Source organism: Thamnophis sirtalis, unplaced genomic scaffold (assembly GCF_051295495.1).
Source record: "Thamnophis sirtalis isolate CommonGarterSnake01/CBP01778 unplaced genomic scaffold, rThaSir2_p1.2 scaffold_5, whole genome shotgun sequence".
NCBI lineage: Eukaryota > Metazoa > Chordata > Lepidosauria > Squamata > Natricidae > Thamnophis > Thamnophis sirtalis.
In genome coordinates this window covers 67,985,382-68,012,640 of record NW_028261385.1, presented here as the reverse complement: position 1 = coordinate 68,012,640, position 27,259 = coordinate 67,985,382, and the positions used below count along the sequence as shown (strand labels likewise).

Sequence of the window (27,259 nt, the reverse complement as noted above, 5' to 3'; positions counted from 1 at the left end):
GATCTGTTGATAGTTAATTAAAATATTATATTGGTTGAAATAGTAAATACTGAGATATACAATAAACTAATATGTAAGGAATAAATGTTTCTTTGACAGCATCTTGCTAGTGGCTGATGCTAACTTAATTTCTCTATAATATTTTTCAGGTGCTATCCCCTTGCATGTTTAGAGATATTAAGGGAACAGGGTTATCATATGTAGAAAATCTATTGGTGCTGTTAAAAATTCACCAATTTCATCATTCTCTTCCTCTTGTGGCAGTAAATTTTCTATTCATAACTAAGTTGTCTGTGATTTGAACCATATGCTTGAGATCAATTTTGCCTAGGTAAACATGAGAGTGATCAGTTGATTTTTGTCTTGATTGTAAACTCCTATTTATTTATAAGCTTAATTTTAGTAACAGATTTGCCACCAATATTTGCCATATACTGCTAAATACTATTTTTTTAAGGGATGGGGAAATATTATTTTATAGGGAATAAAAAAAGACATGCTTGATGTAGAACAGATGCTTTAATTTCCCCATTTTTCATGATATGCATGTTGTCTGGCATATGTGGTTCATTTAAATTGGATTCATTTTTTATATGCAAGAACAAAAGTTGCTGTACAATAGGGTTTTAAAATTCCAGTTTACTATATGATGTGAAATATATGTAGCTAAGTCTGAGATGATAAGTGTAAGCCAAATATAATGTTTTTATGTAGAAGTACTTTCTTCCCACTTGTACCACCACCCATCCTGCCAGACTAGACGTTAAAGGCATGGGTGGAGATACTGGAGGAGGGAGCTTCCCTCTTCCAGTGATAGAAGAATGTTCCATCAGCAAACATGAACTATTAGAGCCTTTAAATGAAGTACTATCATTTTACTTTAAAAAAATACATTTAAGATGAATAATGGAGTTTGTTTGTTTTCAGTAATTTGTCAGAGTGTGAAGAATTCGGCTTGCATCAAATCTATAGATTTTACAGGATGCAGTTTAACCTGGCGAGGAACAGAACACATGGCCAGCATCTTAAAAGTAAAAAAAAAAACTTTGTATAAAACTTATTTAAAGTTTGATTACAGGTAGTCCTTGACTTACAACCACAATTAGGACTAGAATTTACATGGTAAGTCAGTGTGGTTGTAAAGTGAGTCATCATATGATGACTCAGTTTTACAACCATTTGTATTGTAAATCAAATCACTGAGTTGTTAAGTGAATAATGAGATCATTAAGTGAATCTAACTTCCCCAATTGACTTTCCTTATTGGAAGACGGCTAGGAAGGTTACAAATTGTGATCATATGACCACAAGACTGCAACCATTATAAATGTGAACTTATTGCTAAGCCTCTGAATGGCAAGTACGTATTGAGTGGGTGGTATAATGTTGTAACTTTAAGAAAAGTCTTAAATCACTTGTGAGGGCAACGTAATTTTGAATTGTTGTTAAAAGAATGGTTGTAAGTCAAGGAACACCTCTACTATTTGAGTGATCTATTACTACTTGTTTTCAATTTGTGAAGATAACACTAATAATTTCTCTGTCTAAAATGTTCATGGGTTGTAGTTTTTTTCAAAATGTTTAAAAAATGTAGTTTACTACTTAACAGTTCTTTTTTTCTGCAGCTCATAAGTTTGAATGTATTGTAACCTCCCTAGAAAACCTTTGAACTGGTTAGAAATTTTTAAACAGCAGTAAATCTGGGCCTAATATGGAGTCTGTTTCCATTCCAAGCAGTTGTTGAAACAATTCTTAAATTTTCAGATTTGTTTATTTGCTTGCTTGCTTGTCTTGTCCTGTATTCTCTTCTTTTCTGTGCCATATGTTTATAGATGTTTTAGCTTGTTGGTAGATATGTTGAATTTTGTTCTATCTGCATGCTTCTTAAATTTCAGAAGATTTTCCCATCGTCTCTTTCAGACCACACTTATCCATTTTAGTCATTTTGAATGATAGTTATAATGAGATACATCCAAAACTGTCCCCAAAATATGGAGGATACTGGGTTGGAAAGAGATGGTTTAAAGTATTTAGAATTGCAACAATTATTTTTGGACAACGAAACATTTTTTAAATAAATAGTATTTATGAAGGTTATAAAATATTTATGCTGAAAATATAGTCTTACGCTGCAGTCTTTTTTGTCAATGAGTCTATTAGCCAAATTATACTACTACTGAAGATGTGGTATAGGATTGCATAGTTTATGAATGTACTTATAAGCACTTATCTATCTTTCTCAAGTTCATAATGGGATAAAATTCATATAAGATAAACTGTATTTCAGAGGAAATAATTTGAAATAAAATACTTTATGTCTGTTTTTAATAACTTACTTTTCATTTCCATTTTTATTTTTCCTAAAAAGCTAATTAACTTCTAACTTACCTTTTCAATAGCTATGTTTATTATGGTCTTTTACAGCACCAGGCAATGAAAAGACACGGTGAAGCTTGGGCTGAAAGTCTCCGCTATAGGAGACCTGATTTTGATTGTATGGCTGGCTTGAGGCGCATCACTCTCAACTGCAATGCGCTTATTGGTGATCGAGGTGCTGCTGTTTTAGCTGATTGCCTTGCTGAAGATCTGTGGCTAAAAGGTATGTTTTGTAGATTTAGTTCTGAATGTGTTTATTTTTCTATTTTACTGATCAGTAATTCAAATTTTAAAATGTCAAACTGCTGTTTTTCCAAGTTATTTAAAGGTCTAATACTATTCTTTTAATATAGTTCAAGTTTATTATACACTTTTTAATGACATGTTCTAGCTCTCAGATTTATGTGGACTGCTTTTTAAAATGTATCTTAACACAATTACTATCTTTTCTAATTTTTATTTTTTTAAGACTGTATGTAAAAACTGAATTCTAAAGGGTTTATCCTCACCTGCAAGTAACATGTTATGTGTGTAAGATTGTAAGTCCAAAGAATTTTGCTTCTGAGGTGGGTTATGCACATACGTATGGATTTATGTACTGTTACAATAAGACGTGAATGGAAAGTAATGTCTTGAGTGTTACAAGTTGCCAACTGATGGCACTATTGATATGCTTGAAGCTCTGGTGTGTGTTTTTAGCATCTGTTCTTACACTACACTTGGTGAAATTGCTGTGAGGAAAAGTTGTGCTTCTATTGTTCGTGAAATGGAAACATATAGTGAGTTCTTGTCAGTGCTTTAACCTATGCACCATCATAAAATCCATGTGGAGATCAATACTGACCATTCTGGCTTGTATCATTATAAAGAGTGCATTATCAATCTTAAGAGAGCCTTAAATAAAATTAATCAGGAAACTATTATTAAACAATGCTAAGTGAAAGTCATATGCAACCATAAAAGTGACAAATTATTGATGTGATGGAGACTGCAGATTATAGTATTAAAGCAATTTATTTTTTCTTTGAATTGTAATTGTGTTGATAGATGATGGCAGAAATAATCTATTTGTTTTATAGACATTGGTGCTTAAATATTCATAGAACATGTGGTGTATTAATGTCAGCTCTCTATTATTCAAGCACTTGATTTGCAGCAATGTGGAATTAGCAGTGAAGGGGCAAAATCACTTTTGGATTCATTTAAAACTAACAGAACATTGGTGGTTCTGGACATCAGAAAAAATCCATTAGTAGGTATGTCTGCTTCTATTTCTTTTTTCTGAAGGTTTAAAATGATTAAAATTGAAATTCCGTTTTATCTGGAATTTATAACTCACACAGCATTTTCTTTATTATAAAATAATGTTGTTCAGGATGTGCAAATCATTCCATGCATAAACAGTTTCATACACAGTTGGTTTTGGGTAGTCTGGCACACATTTCTGTGTCAGAAAATTGTTCTACACCATTTATTCTCAGAATATACTAAAACTTGTTCTGAAGAGGAGTGATTAGATAAGGGGGAAAGAAGGAAAAAGTCAAGTGAGGATTTCCTTGGCAGTTGCATATATAGACATTCCCAGTGGCAGCAGGAAAAGACGGAATTGAAATAATGGGGGATAGGCAGATTTATGAGATATACAGTACCTCTCTTCCACATTGGTAATGGTGAAGGTAGGGGAACTGAAGAAGAAGATGGCTTGGGAAGGGAAGGTACTGAAAATATGGGGTTGGGGGGGAAAGGAACAATGCACAGATTGTGTGGAGAAGAAAGAGGGAGAAATGCATTCTACACTTACTGCACTCACACTATTGAGTTCCTCCTAGCTTTTAGTTTGCCTGATTCTGCCAAGCTACAGTTATTTTAGAACTTTCTATGATGGTTTCTTTCAGGTTCAGAACAAAGATTTTTATTTTCGTATTCTCTTATTTTTATTTTTTACACTTTCCTTCAATTTCAGAATAATAAAAATCAGGGCTTAGTTTATAACTTTCCTTTTTGAAAAGCAACACCAGAAGATTACTTCAAATATGCCTAGAAAAAGATATTGCCAAACAAAGCCCAAAATTTAGTAGAGGATTTAAAATTTAAACATGTTGAAGAAGCGTAATTACTACTTTTAACGACAACCCATTCTCATTAGGCTTTCAAATCTTTTCTCCCAAGGTACTTTCTTATGGATTTCTGTTGCTAGTTTCTGTAGAGCTGTACTGTATAGTGTTTCAGACGTAAATGCAAAATGCAGTATTGCTTTTTAGTGCCTGTCTGCAATGCATAAATTCACCAGAATCATTTCCTTAGGTCACTTGGCTACAGCGCAATTCCGGGAGAAGATAACATTTGATTTGAGGAATTGCAGTCAACATTATATGTTTATAACCCTCATATGCTGCACAGCTATCTAGAGAAAGATATGAAGAGCCCACATCTGACTTGTCTGTCACAAAAAATTTATGCTATGTGTTTTCTGACAGCAAGAATTGATTGTCATCATAATTGGTTGTGAAAAATTGGTTCAAAACCAGTATGTGGGTTAACCTCTTTTCTTTAGATAGCAAGAACAGCATTGAACTTAAGTATATGCATGATATTCTACCTACTGTAAAAAAAGTAGGAAATAAACATTTAATAATGAGAGTAGAATAAACAAACATTACCTTAACGAACCCTGGAATTTTCTTCAATACTAAACTACTGAGGGCAGTAAATAAGGCTTATCTTTTCTTGCACTGTTGTTTAAAAAGTAGTTTCTTTTGAAATTTAAGCATTAATATATTACATTTTGAATCTAAACTATATATAAGAATTAACTAATTATGTATGAATAGTTCTCTCACAATAATACAGGTAGTCCTTGACATACGACAGGTCACTTAGTGACTGACGTTACAACAGATCCTGAATAGCTATTTATAAGGTTTAAAAGGTTTAAAAGTTATGGCTTCTGCAGTGCCCCATGATCGCATGAAGAAAATTTGTCCTTACCACTTAGGGATGCTGCAATGGCCCCTTCACCTATTGTATCTCTCCCTCATCCTGCCCTGCTAAGTTCTTGTAGGCCTTTTGCCTGCTTCCCGCTCTACTGAGTCTCACAACCTCCTCCACCTTCTTGCCACCAATTGTTCACTTACCTTTTGTAGAGCTCTGGTACTTGTGTGGGGGAAGGAAAACAGGCCACTTTGCCCCTAAGTATGCCTAGGCCATGTGGCTTTGTCCCAGAAGTGGGCACCATTTTTGGAGAAGCTGCAATGAATTGTAGCTTCTCTAAAAGTTGTGCCCATTTCTGAGACAACACCATGTGGTGTGCAGGGATGCTGAGGGACAGGAAGTGGGGCATCAGGTGCTTTAGGGAGTGGGAGAGGGCAGCCTGTACTCTGCTTAATGCTGAGTGGCGGTGGAGTGGGGATCATAAAGCGAGGTGTTCATGTAGATGCTTCACTTAACAACCATCCATGACTTGCAACCATAGTGGGTCAGCTCTGTTCTGGTTGTAATTTAGTTGTAACTAAGAGCAGAAAGTATATGATGCAAGCATTAACTTTTTATTATTCTATCTTTGTAGATCATGCTTTAATGAAGAAAATAATTGAAAAGGTTCTCATGAATGCCAATGGCACTAACTTGGAGGTATAAGCTAAATATTTTTCATTATTATATTAATATAATGAACATAAAATAATGCAACATGTTTCTACTAGCCTTTGCTCTTGCTTAAATTGTAGTAGGTTCCTCTGTATTTTTTACATTGGAACTCTTACATGTAGTCTTCAATTTCTGACCAGAATTGAGCCAGAATTATGGTTGTAATTTGTTGCAGTCATTAAGTGAGTCACCATGAGACTGTGCCCAATTTTACTACCTTTTTTGCAGCAGTCATTAAGCAAATCTGTTTTATCCACTGAGCATTCTTTGTCAGAAATAAAGGCCAGCAACTTGCAACAAACATTGAAAATTGCAGTCACATGATCATGGAACACTGCAAATGGCTATAAAGGCAAGCTGAATGCCAAGCAACGAAAATGCAATCATGTGATTGCAGGGTGGATTATGGCTGTTGTAACTTCAAAATTGGGTTGGAAGTATCTTTTGGGGGTCTATTGTAACTTTGAATTGCCATTAAATGAGGATCTCCTGTATAAGAACTTTATTTTTCAGTTTGTTCAAGAGTGCATTTTTCCTGATCTTGAGACAGTTACTTCTATTCAAGTAAATTTTGCATAGTTATTGATTATTTTCTATCAATATCAGTTCTGTTATCTACTTACTAATTTTTCAGTCTGTAATTCAAGATTGAGACTCAAAGTTGTTCCAGTCCTAAAGCACAGCATGATGCCATCCATTTGTTTCAATATAGATTTATATAATATTGGTGCTGTAGGAAACCTGTGAATTTCATAGTACAGAAATAATATTCTCAGCAACTTGCTATTTACAAAACTGAACATAAAAGAATTGCATCTGGCATTTGACATGATTTTTCCACCTGCTATCTTAGTGGTTCGTGTTTGTCAGTAAGCAAAAGAGCTGTTGTGGGTCAGACTAAAATTCAAATTATGTGATGACAGTATAACAAGAAGGTTAGAGTTTGACCAAATTTATTATTACTGTTTTTTCTGCAAAGTAGTAGCCATGGAAATCAGTAGGTAAGGAACGTCTTGTGGATTGTCTGCAAAGTAATCAAAATAGGTCAGATATTAATGCATGTATTTAGACAACTGTTTAGTCTAAATGTATTTGATTGTGCTTAAATGGATAATTTACCAGTAGAGAATGTTTTGTAGAAAAGGATACTGTCCTTGAATTGAGTATAACTACAATGCAAATTGTAGAAGTACTATTTTCTATAATCTATTATTAATGTAGCCTAAAATTGCATTTGACTGACCTTGAACTTCTGATCAACTATAAGATCCTTTTTATCAGCCAGAGATCCCCTACTCTACAATTGTATGATTTTTTACCTAAATGAAGAACTTTTGGTTCTTTTACATTTAATTCTGGATCGGCATGCTTCTTTTATCTATCAAAATTATTTTGATTTTTTGTCTGTTTTTTATAGCCATCCCACCCAAACTATTAAAGGAACAAATTTATTAATAGAGAAAAAGGTGTTTTTAATTAGTTCTATCCTAAAGCCTCTTTAGTAATTGCATATTATAGTTTGAAGTAACTATTACTAAAACAAAATATCTGCTGTTTCCTCTGCCTGCTATTCTAGTACAAGTGGCTTCCTTCTCCAGTCTCAAAAGATGTTAAAAACAAACCCAAAAAAAGAACAGTTGTCTTGGGAAATGGCAGAAAAGGAAAAGCTACTATACGTATTGGTAATTATTTTATTTATTTTTATATGAGTTAATATATAAATTCTTTTATTATATCAGCGAGTTGCTATTCTCTTATACCAGGGTTCCCCAACCCCCGGTCCATGGACCAGCACCAGGCCACAGCATGCCAGAAACTGGGCCGCACAAACAAGCGAAGCCCCACCCACAGAATACACATGAACCCATGCCCCCTCCGGTCCACGGAAAAAACACTCTCCACAGAACTGGTCCCTGGTGCCAAAAGGTGGGCGCTGCTGTCTTATACCAGTAGAAGAAAATAGTTGAACTGTGGGGTCCTTGGTGCTCTCTGAGGTTGGTTCTTTATTTGCAGACATTTCATTAACAAACTAGGTAATATCACCACTGTTCTTATTCTCTTATACATTTATAACAATTTAAAAACAGTGAAATTAAACAAATGGTTAGTAGTTTCTTAATGAATGCCCAAATAAACTGACAATAATTATTTGATACATGTAATTTGTTTACCTGATTTTTTTAACATTTAGAAATCACAAGAAAACGATCTAATTGTGTTGTGATTAATTTCATTAGTCAGTGTGTTTCAACCAAATAAAAAGTCAGCTCTGATATCTCTCTGTGAAGGTACAAAACTATGTCAACAACTAAGAGAGCTAATGTATTTCTAAAGCTCCAAAATTTACAAAATACAATTTAAAGTATTTACATTTGTATTTGTTCTATCGTATGATAATTGTGGTCAACCTGAATAGAAATATGAATACTTTTCATATATGCTACATAGGAACAAACAATCCAGTTATAGGCTGATAGTGGCATTTCTACTCATACATTAAAGTAAGGAAATTGTACTTTTATACAGTTAACGAATTTTACTAGATTTTAAATATGCAGTGAATGCTTGCTTTACTCAATTTACCAATGATTGTCGAAGCCTATTCTTGGCTATTTCTGGAAATTTAGATAAAACATATCTTATTTTTTTATTACTACTATGTTACTCCTTCCCCTCTGTATAAGAATGTGCAAATTTACTGAGAAATAAGTCCAGCTATGCTGTTGTTCTATCTGGCCTTGGCCTTTTCATTCTGTAGAGTAGATGAAGCTGTCTTTTAAACTGGAGACTAGATCTCTGGCATTTCAGAGTGAATTCCAAAAAGAAAGTCCAAAGTATGTAGGAGTCTGATTGTAATATTTGTGGTAACTTTTTAAAGCAGGTACCTGTTTTCTTGGGATAGCATGGTTGCCCTCACCAGCTGCAAATGATTTTGAGAAAAGAAGTACTTTAAAACTGTGTGGGAAGATGCTACATTTGTGTTCCTGTCAACCACAAAGCACCTTTTTGTGTATGAATCTCAAATGCTACCTATTCTTAATTAAGAATTTTATAAAATGTTCTCTGTTTTAAGCCTAGTTTGGATATATGTTGAATTACATGTATATTAAATAGCAACTTGTCATCTGATAATGGAAGTATTTCAATATTATTCGGAAGCCCGAGTATCTATATACATTGATAAACATTAATACATATAGCTCTCATTGTGTATATGTATCTATATTGGTTCTGTAATTTAAAATTCTAAATATTATAAGACAAGATTGATTCTAATATACAAAGGAAAAACAAACCTTGCAATACCCTACTCTCTACTGAAAGTACTGAGTATTAGCTTCATTCAAGAAGTCTTAGCAAGTTAGTCACTGAAATTTCATGTTATAAATGGAAAGTATCTAGACTATGCTTTCATGGTTGATTTTTCCTGTTTGGCTATTTTTTTCTGCTTTCGCTTCAGTAATTTGGAGACACAGAGGTAAGCATACAAAATGAGATTTTTGGAGCTAAAACTGCAGTCCTGTATTCAGTTTGGAATGAAACTAATTGGACACATTTCTTCTGTAACTCTGCATATTATTTATTATATTGTCACTATCAAGTGTGAAAATATTGTCCTGTGCATCAAAGAGAGTGTTTTAAGCTCATAACATTTGCATAATGCTTCAAATGTCCCACTTCATGAAGTTTCACACCTGAAAAAGTTTAAAAGGAAGCATTTTGCACATTCTGATTATAATAGGCTGAACATATGTACACTGTGCATTGTTTTTATTGGGAATTTAGAATCACATTACCATGTTCTAATGACTATAATATATATTGCATCTGTATTTAAAACATGTAGCTAATGTAGAGGAAGGTCATTAGTCATATTAGTCTTTGACGGCAAAAAAATGAAGTACTCTGCCCTTTCATAAAAATGTTAGGAAAATGTGTTAGAAAATTGTTATGCTTTCTAATAATATTCGTTAGACTATGGATAAAATATTGTTTATAGTTGCTATAGGGTGTGATATTAGTTGTTCCTTGGTATTTTAATGTTTTATAGTGTATCTTAACTGTATATTCGTATTCCACTTCAAATCATCTTAGAAAATTTCCTTTCTTTTGCAATATACAAGATGCATGAAAAATCAGGCTCCCTAAACTTTATTATATAAATTAATTAATATTCAAATTGGTTATCATTTTCTTCTAAAATATACCTTACTCATTTGACATATGATCTTGAGTGTTCCTAAGTATGTCTGATTAGAAAGAAGCATGAAAGAAAACCTCAAGCAAATTAATAGTAAATTCTGCAAAATCAAATTGCTTTTCAGCCTTGTCCAATCTGGCATCTTCCAGATGTATTGACTCTAGAGAGTATCAGTTTGGGTCACTGGGAAGAATTATGTATCAAGAAGATAATTCCATTATCATTTCTATGGCTATTGTTAAAGGTGGTAGCTTCCAATTGTTGAATATTAAATCTAGAGTTTGTGGAATGAAATAGTTTCTTGGTAGATTGAATAGCATTTTAGACGACCGGGTTTACAGTAGAAACTCAATGCTATCCATATTCTCCAATCTAAAAATTCAACACCTGTTTATGATGGGTTATTTTAAAGTATCCTTTCTTTTGCTTGGTGCAGGATTTTCATCAAAAAAATCACTCAGTTCTAGTAAGACAACTTTATGGGATCAAGACAACTATGCTCCAAAGCCATTACCCCCAGGGACACATGGTTTCTTGCCCTGGCGTACTGCTGAACGTGCAAAGCACCATAGGTAATGTATACTGAAAGTGCTCTGTGTGTGTGTGTGTGTGTGTGTGTGTGTGTGTGTGTGCGTGCATGTATGCATGCATGTATATATATTATATGTATGCATATGTACAGTATATGTGTGTGTGCGTGTGTGAACAGAAAAATATAGTTTTGAAAATAGTTCTTCAGGCTGTCTCTGCTGCCACATGTATAGTTGTGGTTTTGAAAAACTGAATTCACAAAATACATCTAAGAAATAGTTTCACAGAATGATTGTAACTAGACTCTAACCTTCAGCCCAATATTGAGAGTACATGCACTCAATCAAAGAAATTAAAAATAATAATCCTACCACTGAAATATAGTTCAGCTAGAATAAAAAATTAACAGATAAGAATTAAACATTTATTAAAATCACACCAAAGGAATAACATCAATATAAACCACAATATTTTTACAAATACAATATAAACTTATACAATTATAAAAACCCTAAATCCTATCTGCTAGACCAGATTTTATTGCAGTCATTTGCCAGAGTTCCTCTAAAAGCAAAATAAAAGTTTACACCATACAAAAAAACCAAAAGCTATATAGTTGTCATTAGATCATTGTGAATTTAATAGACAATGAAACAGACTTTGGCCATATTCAAAGAAACAACCATCCTGGTCAGTTAAGAAAATGGATCTGAATTGCTTGAAAAAGAAGTTAATGATACGCAATTGTATGTCTTTATAAAATACATAAATCATCTTCTGTATGTCACATCTCTGTTAAAATTGAACCTCTTATGTTAAATCTTAAAAGTCTTAATTCTTTCACCCAAATCCACTCAGTCACTTCTCTTTCTCCACCGGAACAATAGAGCACCCAATTCTGGTACAGTAAATTTGGCATTGAGTCATTTGACATTCAGTTGATAAGGTTGTTGCTTCTCTGATTCTGGCTGGAAATAATACGGATAAAAGGCAGTCTGCTGAAGACAAAAATAATCTTTCATGATCCATACCTCATCGTCCTTACCAAATTTTTGACAATCTGATGTTTAAGAAATATGGCTTCTTGTTTACATTGCATTCTATAGCTAAGGTTTTTTTTTTTTAAAAAAAAATCTTTACGTGGAGATCTGCATTTATAATAGATAGTGATGGGCTGATGGTCCTAAAGGTGAGAGATTCTTATAGGTATTGAGATATATCCGTGATCAAAGTCTTCTGACAAAATGGGATTTACTTTAGTGTATTGATAGATTTAAATCTTTGGCTACTGCAAATGTATTTTGTTTTTAAATCTTTTAAAAACATTTATCTTGTTTTAGGGCTTCATCTACAAAAAATGCCCATGAATTTCCATTGCAGATACAGGTAAGTAAAATGAATCCTAATCAACAAATTAAATCTTTTAATTGAATTTTTGAAGAGCATTTCATTTTAACAACTGTTACATTATTGACTATTATCAACTTTGCCAATATTGCCAAATATTATATAATTTATTGATAAAGTGGGACTTTTAGAATTAGAACTAATACAGTTATATTTCCTTTATATACTCAGACGGGTATTCCTGTGACAGTGACTGTAGAAAGTGCTTCTGCATCTGAAACTGAAACAGAGGGTGCCATGGACAATGTGATTTGTAGAAAGGATACAGAATCCTCCAAATTAACCAATTTAAAACATTGGCATCAGTTACAGGTATGGTTATGCAATCAAGTTTGGCTTAAAAATTTATAAAGCAATTACTAAATAAATAGCAATATTATGGAAATTATCCCAGTAAGATTGCAGCAACCTTTAAAAAATATAGATCTTAGATGAGATGTAGAAGTTTAATACATAGTAATATCTTCATTTCATTTAATCTTGGAATGGAGTTGCAAAATTACACAATTTGGAATAGTGAGTTTTCTTTCCTGTGATATTTTAAGTGAAAGAATACACATATAAATATTGCTTAATTGCTAGGCAAAGACACATGGTTCTTTTTCCTCCCGGACTGTCAAAACTCATTGTAATGGAACTTGTGGGTGACTTTGGGGGGAAAGGGGAAGAGATGCTGCCTAGGAAGGGGAAAGAAGGCCTGGGTGGGCCACGAATGGAGGCTTTGGCTCTATCTGCGCGCGCACACACACACACACACACACACACACACACACACACACACACACACCACTACAATAGTGGCATACAATATGAGCAGAACCAGATAGCAGGAGCAGCTGGCAGCAGTGGTAAGCAAGTGGCCAAAAGGCAGTGGTAAATGTGGGTGGGCCCGAACTTTGTTAATATAACTTTAGGGGTGCTCTATAGGTGGAACTCTGAGGACCGCTCGTAAGCCATTCAAACTTTGAATAGTTGCTGAATGAATGGACATTAAGGGGGTACTGTAGAGATATCCATAGAAGAATGTGTTGAGGACCAGCATTGTTTTATCTTCACCCTTTTCATGTTTTCTATAACATCACACGCATAAATAAAACAGGCAGGATGCAGCCTTGCTTTTGTCATTTTGATGAAAGTCTCTGATCTGTAGTCCCTTTGGTTTATGCATATCCCGTTTAGAATCTATGTCTTGATATTTAAATACACACTTATAGTCTTTAAAATTACCTTTTATTAAATTATTGATCTATTTAGTTTTCTCTGCTGACAGTCAATCTCCTTCGTGTGGGACGTTTTAAATCAATACTTGTAATATTTTCAAGGTTGCACCTGGGACCTCTGTACAAGTAAAGTATATGGACTTTACCACTGAACTTCTTTTTTCTGAGATAATTGGTTCACAATTAACACTACTTTTTAAAATATGCATTTAGTTTTAGCTTGCATAACATGTCGTATTCAACAAATTATGGTTAAAATCATGACTTAGTATATTATTATTATTATTATTTTGAAAATATTTTTTTATTTTTGGTTAAGAAGACAAATAACACACAAAAAATCATCTTTCGTTACATATTGTAGAAGTGTGTCGATTGGTTACAAATAACTTTCATGCATCTCTTCCACAATCATTACTTAGATTTCATATCACATTGTATATTTTAAATAAAAAATCTTTATATATCTTACTATCAACATCCCACAATTCTCATTTGACTATTTGTTTTAACGTCCTTTTGCATGAAATAATCCAAAATTAAAAACAACCATATAATGACATTTCATTAATTATTTCTAATATCATCCAATAACATTGCACCTTTATAACATGTTCTAAGTAAGAATTAATTATGTTTGATAACAAAATTTCTAATCCTCTTTTCCAAGTCGCTGTTTACTATTTGTATCCCAATACCTTTTATTGAGCCAGTACATATATATATTGTTAACTATATCCCTTGTCATTTCATTGTTATTATTATAATTGTTATTTATTAATAGAAATTCATTCGCTAATTATATCAGGTTTCCTCTCATCAAACCAACACGTGTGTACCTTGTTATCAATTATTTATTTAACATAATCTAAAGATTACTAAATTACTAATCACTAATCATATTATAGAATGTGTCGATTGGTTACAAATAACTTTCATGCATCTCTTCCACAGTCATTACTTATAATTCAAATCACATTATATATTTTAAATCAAAAATCTTTATATATCTTACTATCAACATACCACGCTTGACAGTGGTTGTTTTAATATCCTTTTGCATGAAATAGTTCAAAGTTAAAAAAACCAACCCCATAGTAGCATTTCTTTAATTATTTCTAATATCATCCAATAACATTACCCCTTTATAGCATGTTCTAAGTAAAAATTAATTATGTTTGATAACAAGGTTTCTAATCCTCCTTTCCAAATCGCTGTTTACAATTTATATCCTAATTCCTTTTATTAAACCAGTACACATATATATTGTTAACTATATCCCTTGTCATTTCATTGTTATTGTTATAGTTATTATTTATTAACAGAAATTCATTTGCTAATTATATCAAATTTCCTCTCATCAAACCAACACATGTATGTACTTTATTATCCTTATCAATTATTTATTTAACATAGCACTCTAGAGATTACTAAATTACTAATCATTAATTACTAAAATTAACTATTTTTTTATTATCAGCTTTCATATATCAGCCTGTATCCTTCCAGTAATAATTCAGTCTAATTTCTTTTGTCATTGGTGGAATTGATCTTCTATTTATTTCCTTAATAAAAATTTTGTGGACTTCTCTCCGCACTTTATTGCTTGTAGCATCACTTAAATAATCTCGATGCCCTCCATCTGCTATTTTAATCAGCTTATCTTTGATTATCAATCTTGCTTCTGAGAAGTTCTCTCTCCTTAAATCCATCGTTTTTCTCTTTTTTCTTCTTCCATGCCTTGAAATCCGGGGTAGAGTTCCTGTTGTTCTAATTCCCTTTTCCATACTCCCCTTTTCCCACTTTCAACCACGTTCACTCCATTGGTAAAATAATTAGTTGTCTTGTCTTTGTAATCATTTCCCCTTTCAATTTTGGGGACTCTGACCCCATCATTTTTTGCTGTTATAAACTCTATTTTTTCAATCTTCTTCTCAATTCTCTCTGTTATTTCTAATAAATTTTGAATTCCAGCCAGGATGTTTTGCAAAGTTAATGTTTCTTTTGAATATTGTGCCATTTTGGCAAGCTGGTAGATACTGCCACTCTGGCTTTCAAGGCTTCTTATATTAAATTAGCTTAAACGCAAATTCATTTTTGATCTTCAAAGAAGAAAGTTCTGTTTCTTTTTTTCTCCCACTGCCAGTAAGACTCTCAAAGTGCACCTGTATAAACAATTCGTGCCCTTGCTTCTTATCACTTTTTATAAATAAACTGCAAAGCCTCAAGATACAAAGTCAGTGAGATCAAAAGGAAAAGTGCATTGTTTCAAAAACTCAAGCCTCCAGCCTCCAAGTGGCAGTATTGCTTCCCACTCTAATGTTATTTCAAACTTAAGAGAAACAAAGTTCTTAAATGGAATTCATAGCAAGAAATAAAAGTCCTTGTTGAAATAAAGAAGACTTTAATCCATAGATTAAAAAATAAAAATAAAAAATAGAAGAAAAACTGATCCGTTCTCTTTAAAAAGAAAAAAAAAGTTGCGAGCACTTCAATCCACAAAGTAGAATTACAAAGAAAAAGAAACACACTATCCAAAGCAATCCAATATAGGTTAATTTTGCAGTTTGTTTTCTTCTGCTTTTGGATTTAATTTAACTTTAAAAAAAAAATTGGGCAATTTTTCCAAAACAATAAAGTTTCCTCACCAGATGGACACACTTTCTCTTTCCGCTTCCCTTCTGTTCTGGAGCCGTCCCAACTTCATCGGCCTGAGGCTGGACTTTTTGCCGCCGGTTTGAAGAACTTTTCTTGGATCGATCAGTGACTTTGTGGTGTCCCTGAGATCAGCAAGACATAGTCTTCCTGTTCACCATTTCTACGGGATGGGTTAGGTCCGATTGGACCATCCAGCGGCAAAAGTATCGGCAGCGGTCTCGGAGCATCGAGACTGCACATCCGTATCATCGCAATGTTGGCTTCTCCCTCTCGCTTAGTATATTATTTTTAATTTGACTTTTAAAAATGTTAAAATCTTTCACTTTAAGATCAGAATGTATGCTTCAACCAAGGAAATTTAGAAATTTCAAAATTCTAAAATAAGACCGTTTTAAGTGCATTGTCTTTAAAATAGCATTGTAAATGCTTCAGAAGATCACAGTCTGCATTTTGACAGATGGAGTATGAAGAATGTCACTTAAGACTAAAAGAAGAACGAAAAGCAAGGATGATTGCTGAAGAACGGATAATGGAGGTAACAGTCATTTTCTTTCTTGGATACCAATATGCAATAAGATACAATGTTTTTCTTCAAGATGTTTGACCTCCACTTTATAAAAAAATAGTTTCCATGCTATGTAATATTGTTGGGTAAGAATTGGCAAGAGCCCAAATTTACCTGGCATGAGGGCCAAATATGAAACCTATAGGAACATAATACATTATGTAGTCACTGAATTGTCAAGTAACACCATTGCAGTATCTGCTGGGATACTCCTTCCTTTGATTTTTCTCTCTTCCCCCCTTTTATTATAGCTTCTAGATATATTTGGTTTCAGAGACTGATAATCTGTATAAACAAATGGGCGTTTTAAAGTTTTCATAGTGCACCAGGTGATTTCTGATAAGCTGCATGCTTTTGATACCATAGTAGCAAAACGTTTTTCTTCCGCAAATGAGAAGTAGAAGAACATTAGTTTTTATCTCTTTGTCCTTTTCCTTATGGAATTGCAAATTGCAGATGAATTCTCAACCTAGTTGATGAATATTTATTTATGTGGCCATTATTGCTGCATTTCTTTATTACTGCACTAAGAAACAAGGGTGTTGTTTCTTATTTCATCTTTAAACTGGGATACCAGAAAGGAAGGGGAGCATCTAAGGGAAATGATAGCATTTCATTCCAAAAATCTTTATTGGAGAAAAGGTATTTCCAGTATTAATACAATTTTGTTTCATTATTTATTATAGTTGGAATTGGAAAACACTCAATTACGGAATATAAATTGCTCCCTCTCAGAAGTTGTCCATGCACAATCAGTAGCCAGCACAATACTAGAAGATGAAGGAGTGCTTGGTAGCATTGAGAATTCTTTCCAAAAGTTTCATGCTTTTTTAGATCTTCTTAGAGATGCTGGGTAAGAGAAGCCATTGATTGCCTTTTGAATGATCCTTGATGCTGTATGTCTGTGTATAACGGGTTTAAAGAATAGCAGTGCTTTATCTTTTAAAATATCAAAATTACCTAATCATTCTTGAAAAGCAAAAACTGATTTGTTAAAGGTCCCTCCCCAACCCCCGTGGTTTTAAAGAAATTGCTGGGCAGAACTAGTCCAGTTCAGAACAACTGAACAAAAGCATACCCTTTTATTGGAATGAGATTATGGGGCAAAAATAAGAAAGAAATTACGTATTTCATAATTGGTATCTCTGTCCTTTTTCTGGAATTTTTATTGTATTGTATTTATTTTTCTTCCAGTTGTGATATATTAAAAAATATATTTAAAATATATCTGAAGACAACTTTCCTTATAATTTTAGAGGATGGCTGGTCCATGGGATTCTCTTGTTTGCAATAAAATAGTAATTTAGTTTCTTCTACTATTTCAAAGCTTAATTATATAAATAATTAAATTAAAAATTTATAATTTCACTATTTTTTGTGCATTTGTCATATTTTCATATTTTGCAGCCTTGGACAGCTTGCATCAATGGCTGGTATAGGTCAATCAGATTTTGGTGTATTACATCTTCCCCAAATGACTACTACTGCAAAGCCAACTGTGATGGAAAGGGAGAAGTCATTTGAAGAAGAAAGACAAGAACACATGCAGAATTTTAAAGTAAGCTTGTTAACTCTCTGCCAAAAATACACAATGTATTTTTTAAAAAAACTATTTGCTTGCTTTTACCTACAAATTTTTCACAGTTCTCTTCTGCATTTCTGTCTTTCCTCTGCTACTCTTGAACAGCCTTGTAAATAATAATGAAAATAATAGAAATAACAGCTATTCATTCAATGAAGATCATAGTTGGGTTTTAACTAAGAGCATAGGATTCATATGTAGGAAATTTTAAGCAATTTTTTTTGCAAAGTCAATGGTATCAAGTCTTATTAAATTTTCAGATATTTAGTGAATATTTTTGTGCGGCTGTTAATAAAAATAGGATTGCCAACATGATCGCCGATGTCCAATGACGGATATGGAACAAGAACAACAAGTGAATCTATTAATTTTATAACTTTGTTGATTGATTAAGAGGCCACCAATTCCAATATAATTCCAGGTATAGTCAGTCCTTGACTTGTGACCACAATTGAGCACAAAAATTCTGTTGCTAAGTGAGACAGTTAAGTGACCTTTGCCCCATTTTGTGACCGTTCTTGTCACAGTTATTAAGTGAATTATTGCAGTCATTCAGTTAGTAACATGGTTATTAAGTGAATTTGGTTTCCCCATGGACTTTGCTTGTTAGAACATCACAAAAGATGATCACATGACTCCAGAACAATGCAACTGTCATAAATATGAACAGTTTACCAAGCATCCATTTTGATATGAACTGCATATCAAGCATCCAATTTGATCATGTGACCACAGGGATATTGCAATGGTCGTAAGTGTGAAAATGGTCATAAGTCATTCTTTTCAGTGTTGTGGTAACTTTTAACCGTCATCAAACAAATGGTTAAAGATTCCCTGTAGTTTAAGAAATAGAAAATGGCATGGCTTCAAGAGCTCCAATTACTAATTTTTTCCAGACCTATTTTGGAAGAAATGAGAAACCAATATTGTAATAATTCAGCTGGGGGGGGATAATATGTTTATATGTGTGTCGGGTTCCTCCCCCCCTTTTTATTACATATTTTTTTCTAATGTTGATTGTTTTGAGGTGCAATTACTTGTTAGTATTGTAGTGAACTTTCTTCCAAAGTCCTTCAAGTTCAAAACTCAATACTTGGTTACTTTTCCTATTTGTTTTTTTTGTCAATTTTATTGTTTTTTGGTATTGCTGTCTCTATGAACCACGTTTTACTCGTTTTGATCATGATGAGGCTTAACATTGCTGTGTTGGATTCAGGTATCTGTTGGGTCTTTATTACTGTGTAAATTCAAAGATGAAACCATAGATGTTCTCATTAATGACTATATCAAAATTATTAAAAGCACTGCCATGATAAAACTTATGAACTGGAATTTATACAGAAAGTTTTGCTTTACTATTAACAAAAGCTACTGTGACTGCATATTTGAAAAAAATGAAGCACATTGTACCAGATATCGTTATTACTACTAGCATGTGTATAACATGTATTCAAATAATTCTGTTACTAATTTTTTACTAGCCTGTTTTGGGCTCACAGAGAGGAACATGCTCTCTGTCCTTTTATCCTTTGTTGCATTTCTGTGCAGCAAATTGAAGAGCAAGCCCACCAATTGGCCTGTGTCATTTCCTCATAATTTGTAGCTACCACTGATAACTAAACATTTAGCACAAGAATTTGTGTTTCAAGCACTTTACATAGAGTGACTTCATTCAGTTTCTTAAAACACCTGCTAATTAAAGATCCATTGACATATAGCATTTTGAAAAAGAAATCACATCATCTCCTAAATGTAATAAATCAAATAATATAATATATGCATATTTATTTATTTATCAGCACAAATGCACACACATACACTTTACATCTTCATACTGAGATAGTTCTGAAACAGGAACCATGGAGTGAACGTATTTACATCCTAATTGAACTGAGTTATGGTAGTATTTCAATATTCTGAATCTGGGTTAAACTAATAGTTCAGACATATGAAGTGGCACTGTTAAATTGTGAAATGACTTATTCGGTTTATACGAATTGTCATTCTTGTGACTGATGGTAGCATATGCTATTAGCATAGCTAACTGCCTAAACCATTACAAAAAGTAAGCTATTGGAAGCAATTATTAACTACACTTTTGGAAGGTTTTGTAAGATTTCCCTGTCCTTTCCTTTGTTTTGGATAGGATAGGAAAGAATGGGATAGGAAAAGATAGAATACAAGCTGGAAGGGACCTTGGAGGTCTTCTAGTCCAGCCCCCTGCTCAAGCAAGAGAACCTATATTATTTCAGATAAGTGACTGCCTAGTCTCTTCTTAAAACCTCCAGTGATGGAGCACCCATGATTTCTGAAGGCAAGCTATTCCACTGGCTAATTACCCTCACTGTTAAGTTTCTCCTTTATGCAGCAAACAACAATAGTCAGTGTATCATGACATACTTTATCAGTGGAATTCCTTGCCAAAATACCTGCTAGGTTTGCAAATAGATTATACTTAGATATGCACAATTATTTCAGAGACATGTTTAATTGTTTAATTTTTTCTTCCTAGAATGCTGGCACTACCTCTTTTCTGAGTCCTCTCACTTTCCAGAAAGACTTTGATTCATCTCAAGCAGTAAATAATGACCTACCTGCATCAGCAAAAACTCAAGACCTTCAAGGTGTTGGTCCATCCCAGCAAAGTTTGTGGCAAGACATTGAAGCTAAAATAGATAGTTGGAAAATAGATCATGAATCAAAACCTGCCCAGACAGCATCTGAGAACCAGCCTCTAGAATTGGAAACAAGGGATTCCTCTGTGAGGCAAATACTTACCGCTCGACATTCAGTCTCTGAACCTGTTATCAATGTGCTTGGTAACAAATTTGGTGCTCCTATTGTTGAAAATAGTAAAGTTTCCTCAAAAAAACTTTCTTACACCACGGGCTTTACTACAGAAGATAAAAATCTACAAGAATCTGACCTTTCTAGAGATGACAGAGAGGAGTCTGATTCTGAAATACAAGAAAGCATCCATTCTGTAGGAAGTGCTTGAGGAATCCACTGGATTGTTCACTGAAATCAATTTACTGCATAAATCTTTGGTGTTATCCAAAATTATTATGCAATAATTTATATATGGTGGCAAAAGTAGAGAAGCAGTGACCAGATGCTAGTGAATAACAATTCCCATATGATTGGTCATATTGGTTGGAACTGCTGAGAGTTATAACTTGAAACAATCTGGAACATCAGAACTTCTTCACTTTTGCATGTAAGGATTTGCTTTTTTATATCTAACTTTTTTGCAATGTGAATCTTTAAGAACGTTGTTGCCAGTATTCCAAAAGATTTATTGTGCATTTTGGTTTTTATTTGGTTTTATAAAGAATCTGGTGTGATTCAAATTCTCATTTATAATTATAATGTGAATAAAGTTTGTACATGGTTCTAAGTAAAAAAGGATTTTTGTTTGTTATTTTTATTCAATTTGGTGATCTGTTTAATGCCAAATTTTATTTATTCTTAAATTGAGTTTCACTACGGTTGTGAAGCAACTAAAATTAAAAGGATTTAAAAAAAGCTTTCATGCTTTTTTGACAGAAATATAACTTATTTTAAATGATAGCTTGCATACTTTTAAGTTTTTTTAAAAAAAATTGGCTATTAAAAACAATTTGTTTCACATAAACAATTTTATTCTAACAAGAACCCGTATATCCAGTTTGTATGTGGAACAGGTTTGCATTAATAACTAAATTTTATATCCCTGCAGTTCATTAAGCCATTACTAAATGCAAACTTTAAACAAGATACTTGTTTAACTCCTACTGCTTTTTGCTTAATGACTTTATTTTGGGGTTACCTCTCTCTCTTGTTTCTAATTTCCAATGACTGAGTTGGTATAAATAGTTTATTTATTTAGAGTTTATTTTGAAATGAAAAGTCATTGAGTTCCCTATTATTGATATACCTGTTTTGTTTTTCTCCCACACACAGATTTATTACATTAATCCTAATCAGTCTCAATGATAAGCAAAAATCTAATCATTTGGGTTAAAATTGCTCTTTTCTTGATGCTGAAATGACGCAATTGATATATAGGAGGGAGAGGGAGAGAAAGTTCTGTTGGAAGAAAAATCCAGTCTGGTTTCAAGCTGGGAGAAAAAAAAAATTAATGGAGGCTGACTACAAGGAAAGAAGGTTTCTCTTTGGTTTCCAGAAACCAGTGACAGCAGCATGTTTCTGAGGTGGCTGACAAAATAGCTGAGTGAGTGGATGGATCTTTATAGGGTTCTGGGGTTTTGTGATTGAGATGCTCTAGGGCAGCTGTTATCAACCTTCCTAACCCTTTCATACAGTTCCTCATGTTGTGGCGACCCCCAACCATAAAATTATTTTCATTGCTACTCTATAAATGTAAAAATCTTGATACACATACTAAAGCCTACTAAAAAAATGAAAAGGCCCACATCGCGAAGCGAAACCGGTAATAATAATTAAAAAAATATCTTCACCCAAAGAACTCGTAATTAGAGGGATCAAGAGTTTTTTCTATGATTGTTCAGCGGCTGCTAAGGAATTAGCTGGGGATAAAAAGCCCCGCTCGTGCAACCGAGTAGCATTAATAACCGGTGTCTTCCCAATAGAAAAAACTGACTGGTGCAGTAAATGTATAGAGTCCCATCTTGCTCGCCTGTAGATGCACAGCCCCCACCCCAAAGGAAAGAAACATGTACAAATTACAGACTTGACCTCTTCCCCCGCCTCACTACACACACTTACTCTTGCTGCGGCTTAGAGCGGTGCTCAATTCCGTCTCGTGCGGCTTTATCCTTCCTTGGCTCTTTTCTAAGCCCATCACAGGTTGTATCCAACACTCCGTTGTGACAAAACCCCGTCCGTCAGCTCCGATTGGCTTGGAACCCAATAACTGCAATGAGAAGCTCCAAATTTGACCTCATTCCAATTTACACAAACTTTTTTAAAGGGCCAGAAGTGCAACTGAGATTTCTCTCCCCTCCCCACACACATATGTAGACTCCCTATTTTTTTTAACGTTTGCATTTCTCCTCCTACTTCCCTGTGCCTCCGTGTGTATTTGTGGGTGTGCGTGTGCATGCGCACGCGTGCGAGAGAGCGACACGTCATGCTTAGAGTCTAAAGAGTTAAAGAGTTCCAATGGTCTTAGGTGACCCCTGTGAAAAGGCCATTCGACCTCCAAAGGGGTCGTGACCCACAGGTTGAGAACTGCTGCTCCAGGGGGATGTGCAATGTATTACTATTTCAATGGTGGTGGGTTAATCCTATTGTGGGAAGCCTCCCTCCCCCCGAAGAATGAAATATTTGGGGAAATATTAAAAGAGGCAGAATATTATATTTCCCCCAAGGTGGACTGGAGAAACATGCTCTTAAAGGCAGAAAGCTGACTCAGTCTTAATAGGCCCAGCAGATATTTTGTGCCGATTAAGAAATCCGGGCCAATCTATTCATAAACAAAAGACTTTCATCTCCAGCGATGGGATTAAAATTTACATTCTCCTACACCCAAATTCTAAAAACAGGACATGATCCTTAAGGACATAATAGGATTAACCCACTACCATTTAGCAAAAGACACAGAGCTCACTACATTGCACACCCTCCTAAGGGCATTTCAGACATTGCAAAACCCGCAGCAGCATTTCAGAAATTATATAAAATCTTGTACTCATCAAGATAATTTGTCAGCTGTCCTAAAACTGCACACTGTGTATGTGTTGGTTCTGCTCATCAATAAACGGACCTTTCTTAAGCAGCCTCCATTTTATTTTCAGTTTGGAATGGGACCTGGATCTTTCTTCCAACATTGTTATGTCCTAAAGGTCATGTCCTATCCATAGAATTTGGGTGGGGAGTGTAAATTCTTAATACCATCAGCTCCAGCCTGGGGGAGCTGTGGCTGAAGGTGTTTTGTTTATGAATAGGATGGCTTAGTTCCGTGATGGTGAACCTATTGAATACGTGGCAGAGGTGACACGTAGAGCCCCCTCTGTGGACACACGCACTGTGGCCAGCTGGTTTTGGATATCCGGTGCTCCAGCATGCATAAAGACCAACTAGCTGGTGTGCATGTGCACACCGGAAACCTGAAAACCAGATGGCCGGTGCACACTGGCCATCTTCAGGTTTTCAGCGCTCTGGCGCGTGTGTTCCAGTTTAGGAACTCGGTGGCTAAAAGGTTCGCCATCACTGACCTTTATGAATGGATACAAAATCTGCATTCTAAAGGCCAGCCTCTTCAAGCTTCTAAGTTTGAAATGTTTTTTTTTTCCTATGGCAGGAAAACGGGGCCTGCTTTCTGCCTTTGTTAAGACTTTTCTCCATTTCTTCTTTTGGGGAAATATTTTATTCTACCTCTTTTTAATATTAAGAATAAAGAATATTTTAATCTGGAGAGGAGGGGGCTTCCTACAGTTCCATAAACAGACTATTAAAACCGGCCACTAAAAAAAACCAACCCAAAAGCATTCCTTGTTTTCCACAAGTATATTAGTAAAGCTACTTTTTATCAATTTTAAAACATCAAAATGAATCAAGTTTCTATGAAGTGCTTTGCATTGTAATAGTTTAGGCTTTTATTTTAAATCTTTCTTATAAAATCAGTATTTAATTTGCTGTCAGCATATGTCATTTATAACAAAAAAACCTGACTTTTCATTATCATTGCACTGGAGGGGAAAAAAAGTCACACACAATGGTTAACGTTTTACTCTTGGGTGCTTTATGCTTGAGGGTCAAAGAGTTTAAATCAATATACTGACCTTTTTTGTTGCATAACTAATCAGGAGATAAGGAACACTCATTTAGATTTTTCATTTTCAGCTTCTCTTCTGATTTGCTTAGATTGGTTCTTGGACAATTTTTACATGCAACTTTTCTGTAGTGTACTTTCTGGAAGGTCATCTGCAACAATTTGATAAAGTTTTTGCCAGATTCCTTTATCACAAATGAGAACATTTGTTCTTTCAGTATGACATCAGTTTGTCCATTTTGTAATCATGAAATATGCTGTGAATGCAATACACATAGCTCAAAAATCAGTGGCTTTCCTGATCCTTATACCTCATCATTTTTAGTGGGTTGAGAATTGCACCACATATATCCTTGTGTAATTGGACCTTAACCTGAATAAAATATTTTTTTTTAATTCCCAGCTTTACGCTGAAATTCCCAGATTCTTTCTTGAAAGATAATTTGCAATGATTTGATTTGTTTATTTATAGGCCGCCCTTTTCCCTGAGGGGACTCAGGGCGGCTTACAATCAAAAAAGGAAGGGGAGTGTGGGACAATACAAAAAAAGAAATGTGCACAAAGTAAATTAGACAATAAAACTCAACATTCACTCAGCATTCGGGAGGGGCGAAATAAGATTATCCCCAGGCCTGACGGGTTAGCCAGTTCTTGAGGGCTGTGCGGAAGGCCTGGACGGTGGTGAGGGTACGAATCTCCACGGGGAGATTGTTCCATAGTGTCGGAGCCGCAACTGAGAAGGCTCTCCTCCGAGTAGTCGCCAGTCGGCACTGACTGGCGGATGGAATACGGAGGAGGCCAACTCTATGCGATCTGATGGGACGCAGGGAGGTGATTGGCAGAAGGCGGTCTCTCAAATAGCCAGATCCACTACCATGGAGCGCTTTATAGGTGGTGAGTAGGACCTTGAAGTGCACCCGGAGACCAACAGGTAGCCAGTGCAGCTCACGGAGGATCGGTGTTATGTGGGCGAACCGTGGTGCGCCCACGATCACTCGCGCGGCCGCATTCTGGACTAGCTGTAGTCTTCGGATGCTCTTCAAGGGCAGCCCCATGTAGAGCACATTACAGTATTCCAGCCTAGAGATCACAAGGGCTCGAGTGACTGTTGTGAGGGCCTCCCGATTCAGGTAGGGCCGCAACTGGCGCACCAGGCGAACCTGGGCAAATGCCCCCCTGGTCACAGCTGAGAGATGGTGGTCAAAGGTTAGCTGTGAATCCAGGAGGACTCCCAAGTTGCGGGCCCTTTCTGAGGGGTTTAAATTTTGTCCCCCCAGCCTGAGTGATGGTATGGTGGGCAATGAGTTAAGTTTGTGAAACAGGATGAACATAGATGCCCAACACTGAATTGAATCATTGGTCTTACTATCGTCCCTATTGTTTTACTCCAATGTTTCAGATAAAGATATCTTTATATTTAGGATAAGGACCCATATCATATATATAGTAAGACTAAACTATTCTCCAAAGCACCTGATGGTAGAACAAGAAGCAAAGGGTGGAAACTAATCAAGGAAAGAAGCAACTTAGAACTGAGGAGAAATTTCCTGACAGGACAATTAATAAGTGGAACAGCTTTCCTCCAGAAGTTGTGAATGCTCCAACACTGGAAGTTTTAAAGAAGATGTTGGATAACCATTTGTCTGAAATGGTATAGAGTTTACTGTCTAGGCAGGGGGTTGGATTAGAAGACCTCCAAGGTCCCTGCCAACTCTGTTATTCTATTCTATTCATCAAGCATATATAACAAATTGGGCAGTATGCTGGAAGTGATTCAGGGTATAATAATGTTAGCAAAAGGCACTGATTGTGTCCCATCAAGTTGGTGTCAACTCTTAGCGCCCACACAAGACAGGCATCATCCCACCCCAATTTGCTCAACTGAAATTAAAGACGGCTGGTAGAAAACCGGGAACGATTTCATCCCTCCCGTCCAATACTCCGAGGGCGTCCCGCCTTGTTGTGAATCATCCTCTTTCTAGTCGTGCCATAGGATCGTGCTCATAAGACATCTCCAGTGGAAGCCAGCCCTTCCGAACGGAGGCTGTTATTCTAAGCAGTAAGATCCAACAACTCAGCTCTCGGCACCCAACGCTGCCGGAGGGGAGGAGAGGGGAGAGCCCGCTGACTCGGCAAGCTCGGTCGCTTCTCTGGCTCGCTGGAACGGATGTTGCAATCTCTCTCCTGCTTTGCACTGAAGGACGGGACAATCACGCCGCCTGCTCGTGGCCACTGGTCAATAACTGGCCCGGCTGCGAAGCGCCGACCAATCGGATCGTGGGCAATTGCCATACCCCCTGCGAAAGAAACCAATAGAAAAGCAGAGCCTCGGAGGAGC

General features: G+C 35.2%; 1 protein-coding gene and 1 long non-coding RNA gene across 9 annotated transcripts in view; one reads left to right on the top strand and one right to left on the bottom strand.

The window, feature by feature from the left end:
• CEP78 (centrosomal protein 78) overlaps positions 1–21,590 on the top strand; it is a 30,161-nt gene extending 8,571 nt beyond the window's left edge. For 5 of the 6 annotated variants that reach the window (XM_087715958.1, XM_087715956.1, XM_087715959.1 and 2 more), the window contains 13 exons: positions 928–1,031; positions 2,425–2,599; positions 3,519–3,632; positions 5,942–6,006; positions 7,598–7,703; positions 9,482–9,499; positions 10,659–10,794; positions 12,094–12,139; positions 12,332–12,472; positions 16,496–16,573; positions 17,290–17,456; positions 18,011–18,161; positions 20,698–21,590. In XM_087715958.1, coding sequence (XP_087572084.1) covers positions 928–1,031; positions 2,425–2,599; positions 3,519–3,632; positions 5,942–6,006; positions 7,598–7,703; positions 9,482–9,499; positions 10,659–10,794; positions 12,094–12,139; positions 12,332–12,472; positions 16,496–16,573; positions 17,290–17,456; positions 18,011–18,161; positions 20,698–21,183 — 1,787 coding nt within the window. In that variant the 3' untranslated portion in view covers positions 21,184–21,590. The remainder of the gene's footprint in view (positions 1–927; positions 1,032–2,424; positions 2,600–3,518; positions 3,633–5,941; positions 6,007–7,597; positions 7,704–9,481; positions 9,500–10,658; positions 10,795–12,093; positions 12,140–12,331; positions 12,473–16,495; positions 16,574–17,289; positions 17,457–18,010; positions 18,162–20,697) is intronic. The other variant, XM_014058769.2, reaches the window with a different exon arrangement.
• Positions 6,717–27,112, bottom strand: LOC106542903 (uncharacterized). 3 transcript variants are annotated; one of them, XR_001313090.2, is made up of 4 exons: positions 26,804–27,111; positions 24,932–25,073; positions 20,780–20,851; positions 6,717–7,045 (listed from the first exon to the last, which is right to left on the bottom strand). It is a non-coding gene; the product is annotated as an uncharacterized LOC106542903 (long non-coding RNA). The 3 variants fall into 3 exon arrangements; XR_015696719.1 differs by lacking the exon at positions 6,717–7,045 and adding an exon at positions 17,377–17,505 and having other exon boundaries at positions 26,804–27,112; XR_001313089.2 differs by lacking the exon at positions 6,717–7,045 and adding an exon at positions 19,193–19,422 and having other exon boundaries at positions 26,804–27,112.
• Between the last annotated feature and the right edge of the window lie 147 nt (positions 27,113–27,259).